This window comes from Anneissia japonica, unplaced genomic scaffold (assembly GCF_011630105.1).
Source record: "Anneissia japonica isolate Jap-2015-1 unplaced genomic scaffold, ASM1163010v1 scaffold3934_len446420_cov169, whole genome shotgun sequence".
NCBI lineage: Eukaryota > Metazoa > Echinodermata > Crinoidea > Comatulida > Comatulidae > Anneissia > Anneissia japonica.
The window spans coordinates 267,508-274,336 of record NW_022723069.1 but is presented as its reverse complement, the minus strand read 5'-3'; the positions used below and the strand labels follow the sequence as shown (position 1 = coordinate 274,336).

Genomic DNA, 6,829 nt, shown 5'->3' with positions numbered 1-6,829 from the left:
GGTAAATACTGTTGGATTTGAATTTTTTATCAGTTCGTCACCATATGTGACGTAAAGAACTGAACAAAATACAGTCGAACCTAGACAATTATGAAACATATTCTATTTACAACCCGCTCTTAAATGTTCAATGATATACCGTATTTATTCGAATAAACGCCCCTTTAAGTCAACACCCCTCCCCTCTCTTCGAATAAACTTCAGAGCCTCACTAGGAATAAACGCCTTCCTCGAATAAACGCCCTGGGGCGTTTATTTTTTTTTCTCCCGAATGAACGCAACCTACTAAAAATGACTGTAAAGAAAAATAATGGAAGCAACATTATTCTCAACACATTCTATTAATACTCTACTCCAGTAGAATTACATATTTTTATTAATTTTTTTTAACTCGGGTTTAGTTGGGATCAATAATATTTACGCTATGTTCACACAATGACACATTCTTATGTGTTGTAGTTGCACATTTACAGTGCAATTAAGGGGCGTATATTTGAGTATACATATCCATTTTTACACAAGAATAAATTTCCCCTCCAAACACCATCTCAACAATAAACGCCCCGGAGCATTTATTCGAGGAATGGTACATTGTAAAGCACCGCGCTTTTGGCCTGATACATAATTTAATTTTCAATATTTATAATCCAGTCCAGTGACTGGTATGAAACCAGAATCGAAATTGACGTGATGCCTCTTGGAGACTTTGTCAATTATTGATCCACATCCTGAACACTAAGTAAATAATATTCAGTTTTGACAATGGATATAATGATGATTAACCTGATATAGTAGGCTAATCTAACCATAACGTTGTCAACCAACTCCAACCATTATCTGGTTCCAATATGTACGCATAGTTGCCAACTTGAGAGATTTGAAATTCGTGACTAAACCGTTGGCTAGGGGAGGTGGGGGCGGGGCTGCCGGACCGCCTCCGGGGTCCAGAGACGGAGCTCCGGTTTGGTTCCAGGGGCCCCTGGTGCTCCGACGATCTCAGCATTTATAAATCTGTTTTGAAACTATTTCAAGGAGTGTTTGTTGACAATACTGGGTACGGTAAATAAATAAAAAAATAATATAATAAAGCCACGTACAATTTGAATTTCAATGTACATTATGTTTAATTTTGAGCACACGAACTATGTACACAAACATTTTATTACTTAAATATACAAAAAATGAATAGGCATACTGATCATATTTCTAGTATCGCGTCAGTGAAGAATTGAGCATTCACGAAAATACTGTCTAATGTCTCACTACATGACCGTTTTTATATTGTTAATAAAACCAATTTCTTCTAATGTTAAATACGTTTTCCCCTAAATTTGTGATAAATTCGTTATCACGTATACCTGTGTTAAATGCGTGACAAATTTATGATCACGTGTTTCTGCAAAATGCGTGTTTTTCATCCAAAATCACTTTGAAATGCGGGACCGTCCCGCACGATGCGAGACGGTTGGTAACTATGATGTACGTAAGCCAGGGGTTTGATTGTATGACCAGGGAACAGAGAAATGTGTGACTTAGTATTGTATGAATGACGTATTTAAGTAAGTATACGCCAAAGGATCGACTTCAAAACTCTCACATTAGTTCACAAATGCTTGAGTGGACACGCTCCTGAATATCTTCGCTAACTAATGGTTGTTAGAGTTCCACGAAGATCTGGCATGCGATCGGGTCTTGATTCTTGTAAGCTAGAAGTTCCCGTAACAACCCGGAGAACCTTTTTTGACATGTCGTTTGGAGTGGCAGGTCCACGGTTATGGAACAATCTTTCAGCGTCAGTTTGGACTGAAACTATAACTTCACTAGCTTTAAGCGAAAATCAAAAACCTTTTTTTTTTCAACAAATTAATGGACATTAATTTAAATTTCGATGAACAGCGCCTTTGATATTAAATGTTGTCATTCTAAGCGTGCTATAGCAAATTAGTAATAAAATGTGGCATGACGTAGCCGCACTGAAAGGGTAGCGCCCTGAATACGCGATTTCACCAGTTTTATCTTTGTCACCAAAATTTACATGGAACACATCGCTGACTTCGCTCAATGGTGTCATTGTCAATTTCAATATGTAATTCATTCTCAATTGGGTTTTATATGTAGACCTAGATATAGAAATGGAAGAAGGAACTCATATTCGAACAAAAAAAAAACAAACAAAAAACAAAGACAATCTGCTGCGTGCTCCCACACGTCTCCTACCTATATTTTTGTTCACTATAGTTCAGTTGCAGTGGCGGATCCAGGAATTCGAAATAAAAGGGGCCCAGGGAAGAACATTCACAGATGGGGGTGGGGCCGTAATATCACCTCAGCTCGACCATGGTTGGGGCTGAGGCAAGCAACTTTATGATTGTGCCGCCTCTAGGTGGCCGGAAATAGCACTCTCAGACTTAAATTTGAATATAATTTTGATCCGCCACTGAGTTGTTAAGATGTTAACAATGAAAAAATTAGAGTGTTGCCTGTCCCCCATGTTTCCATTAGGCCTATTGATACCTAACATTTGCTGAGCATTTATCTGTGATCATTATAAAAGGTACTGAATAACCCTATCAAACAATCCTTACAGGTGTCGGGTTGTTCGGCCCTGGGTCGTTTCGTTTCGGGTAGTTATACGGCCCGGCATAGTTTCGGCCTTTGCCGCATCGTTGGTATTGTTCCCCCTGAAACAATATATAATGAAATTTGTTTATAGACATAATTGTTAAATAGCGAATTCTCCTTACCAGAAGCTGAAGAAAATCCGTTCGGTCGAGAATTTATCTGTGAATTAATAAGAAAACAAAATTCAATTTGAGAGGGTAGGCCTAGCGAATTAATCAAGGTTGAATAAATCTTTTTTTGTACGGGTTTGTATAAACTGGTTAAGGACTCGAATCAATCGAATTGTAGGTAGCGGGGGATGATGCAGGAATTCAAAATATTGGGGGGGGGGGAATATTTTCAGGGCACCTGTAGACCGCCGAAAGTGGCACTCTCAGACTTAAATTTGAATACATACTTTTATTCCCAAATTTTCTTAATTTTAAATTGTGTATTAATGTTTTATTGGGGTGGGGGTGGGCCAGATGAAGCCTATGATACGGCTGGTCTACAAAAATATTCGATAATATTTATTAGTGTATTAGAACAAGGAGTTTCCGATCGCGACGAAACGTGAATCACAGCGCTTTCCTATTGTTTTGGAAAACGTATTTACATTCAAATTAAATTTACATTAACAAATTAATTTACATTAACAAATTTTCTTGGGGCAAGCCTAAAATATAAATTAAGATCTAATACACTACCCCTTGATTGTAAAACGTCTAAATGGTCAAATGATGTTTCAGGCGTTTGCACCCTATGTGAAAGTGGAGAAATTGAAGATGTCAAGCATTTTTTACTAAATTGTCCCGCTTATAATATCGTTAGAAAACAACATTTAACAAATCTTGAAAATGACCTTCTACTCTGTAATGATTATGATACATGGACGCTTTTTTCAACAACAAATGACGATATTAAACTTCAATATATTTTAGGAGGAGATTCAGTTTTTATTTGTGATGAATCTACCTCTATTTTTGATAATTTCTGTAAAAAATACATCATGAATGCTTGGGAGAATTACGCTCACAACTAAAAAATTCACAACAATAGTTTACTGTAAATGTATCGTTGCTTATCAAATTGTGTAATGTTAATTTTTTTTTTTTTTTTTTTTTTTTTTTTTTTGCCACAAGTGGACTCTACATCGTAGTCTGTATTCCTTAAGTTTAGTAGGTCTACCGTGGTATTATCTTTTTGTTGTAAGACTTTTCCATCTTTAGATTTTATATTTTGTAGGTTAGTTATTTTAAGCATTTATTTTTACAGTTGACCTGTAAAGTATTTCTGAGTATGAAATGCGATGTGAAATGTGATCACATCTAATTTCATATGTAATTTTTCTACCTTTCTTTAATTTTGTAATATTATATACAGTCGATTGTTATTTATTTTGTTTTTTAAATTTTACCCTTTTTTGTTTTTGTTTGTACGAATGCACCAATTGATATTGAGTGCTACCGATTCAAAGGTGTATGTTCAAATAAATAAAATAAATAAAATGTAAACGAATCAAACGGCGAGAACGTACGCATGCGCATGACGTGGTATCATTAGGTCTAGGGTCCTTGCCTACGCTGTCTACACTATCAACTTTTATGTAACAAATAAATGTGATATGCCCATCATTATGCCCATATATGGCAACATTACACCAATTTATCACATAAAATTTTATAGTGTAGACATAGGTTTACTGTCACAGTCGCCTTTTAAAAATCTTCATTATTGATTCGATGAAACTGTGTCGTTAAAACAGTGTTGCGGTGCGGTCCATGGATGTTGCTCCAAAGAAGTAATAAGACCCGTCATTAAAAAAATTAATTATGCATTTTGGGACTGGAACGTGACACTTCTAATGTCCTAGTAAGGAGCAAACCACATCATAATCAATTATGATTTTTTTTAGATAATTACCCGCATACATAGGCCTATAGTGATATCCTACCAGCGGGATTATGACAAAAACCACACTGTAGAATAATTAATTATATGGTGTAGATGCGCACATTCACATGGTTCCTCAATGCAAAAGAAATTAAAACACGAAAGGTAATTTAAAATACATATTATATAGGCCTAATTTATCATTTAAAGAGAGAAATAGGCCTAATAATAATAATAATAATAATAATAATAATAATAATAATAATAATAATAATAATAATAATTGTTATTTTTTAATAATACTAACATTATGTACCTTGTACTTGGGAACGCCATCGGTACAGTCGACATGACAAGCGATGACCAGAGAAATTGCAAGAAATACGATGAATACCATACTGAATGAACGTGCCACGATGCACTGACGCCTACTGGATCTTGAGCAAATTATTTCAATTTATGGTACCGCACGTCTCATAATAAATATTTGCTATCTTTTGTTTGTTGTATAATGATAACGACTATTGAATTAACAACACACGTTCCTGTCCAGAATTATTTGAGCCTATAGAAGGCACAGCAGTCGTACAGTAAACATAAAAAATAAATTCATTTGAAAGGGGCGTGACCCTAATGGAGGTGCCCATTAGAGTGATGTTGTGATAGGCGTGGTCTTGACGAGTTGACCGCTATTTTGGAATCTACTTCACTAGGCCCGATATATATTATCAGTCAAGATACAGAGCACGTGTATGCGACCTTTTGGGTTCGTTAACTGAACATAGGCCTTAAAAATAAAACAACGAAGAATTAAACAATTACACTTAAAATTAGTAGGCCTAAATCAGAATCTTCGGAAATGCGCAATAATGTTTAATTATATAATAGTTAGGCTTATCTATTGTAAGAAGACATGCGTACGTGAGCGTTTGCGGTCAATTGGATTGGTCAAAAAAGATTGAGTGCATGTTCTAATTACTTCATCGGCCGCTCAACGCCATCATCGTGCGGGATTACGGCGATCCATCATAAAAATATCATAATGACGGACAGACGCTGCGTGTCTCATCTAAAGCTAATACACCAGTAACCATCTGTATTATAGACTCTACATCCTCCTAATTACAATCCCGTCGTATTATGCCAATATGATATTTACAAACGCACAGCACTCACAATTATTAGTATTATTTTTTTTTTCTTCGTATCATTTTCATTAGTGATTAAGAGCGACCTCTTCTGCGCTTTGTTCTGTGCATCAATACGATTACACTCTCGCAGCACGGTTGAATAATTTATGTAATTTCGTGTTTGCGTTTCAGTACATTTGTCTAGGCTATAGGCTAGCTACCTCGTATCAGCATCGATAAGCATCTCACGGGCATTATTCATCATAAACCATGATTCGATAAGCATAGCACATTGTTAAATGACAGAATTGTGTTGCTATTTGTATGCGCCAAAATGATACCAAACAACAAGTGATAGGCCTAATTATGCTCATCGTTCAAACACCTGGATCGATATTGACATCGTGAACGAACCTGAGGAAGGGAACCACACTCACCTTCCAATTATGAGTATGTAAAAGAGAACCTAGCGTGGGATATTCGAGAACTACATCATTTTGATCGACACAGAAAAGCATGTAGTGTACGTTCTGATCGGCGTACGATGTTACCAAACTGTATTCATTTAGCGGAAGATCTTTACGTTGAAGATCGATTTCCAAGAGGAATAGACGTTAGAGTGGGCCCTTTGTCTGACTCTGAGTGTGCATCTTATGCAGCGTGACTGGAAGGCCTCTAGCAGTCTTACCACGACCACATTTATTAAACAGCGACGTGCAGAGGCCTAGGTAAGTGAAATTAATTTTCACACTGTTTATGACTCAAAAGATTAAGAATCATCATGTATGCGTCAGCGTGCCACGATTAAATATAACGCTCATTATATAGACAGCGTGCGAAACTTTCGTATTCACACCCAAAGAACCAGGCAGCCGGATTACATCATCTCACCTACCATCAATTTTACATGCATCGTCACTGTATCATATTCTGAGATCGAGCTTAGATGAATAAAAGATAGATTTATCCCAAGTTCATATCGGCAAGTATCTGGTAATCACATTATGTGTATGCAACATCATTTGAATTCAAACACGTCCCTGCATTTGAGATGATCACAACCATTACCGATAAATTTGGAAAATATGAAGGGGAAAAAACGTATTTACATTACATACTTTCACACTACTTATACAGTATTTACTATCCGTATTTGTATACAATTGTTAATAATGATAAAGCCCCCACACATACATATATAGGCC

The 6,829-nt window shown here is 36.2% G+C and overlaps 2 protein-coding genes across 3 annotated transcripts in view; one reads left to right on the top strand and one right to left on the bottom strand.

The window, feature by feature from the left end:
* Nucleotides 1-5,036, bottom strand: part of LOC117112111 — a 13,688-nt gene extending 8,652 nt beyond the window's left edge. Inside the window, exons 1-2 of one of the 2 annotated variants that reach the window (XM_033255163.1) lie at nt 4,802-5,036; nt 2,745-2,781 (exon numbers count right to left, since the gene is read on the bottom strand). In XM_033255163.1, coding sequence (XP_033111054.1) covers nt 2,745-2,781; nt 4,802-4,891 — 127 coding nt within the window. In that variant the 5' untranslated portion in view covers nt 4,892-5,036. The remainder of the gene's footprint in view (nt 1-2,744; nt 2,782-4,801) is intronic. The other variant, XM_033255164.1, reaches the window with a different exon arrangement.
* A 326-nt stretch (nt 5,037-5,362) lies between these two features.
* Nucleotides 5,363-6,829, top strand: part of LOC117112110 — a 29,345-nt gene continuing 27,878 nt past the window's right edge. Inside the window, exon 1 of the mRNA XM_033255161.1 lies at nt 5,363-6,352. The gene's annotated coding sequence lies outside the window, so the exon portion shown is untranslated. The remainder of the gene's footprint in view (nt 6,353-6,829) is intronic.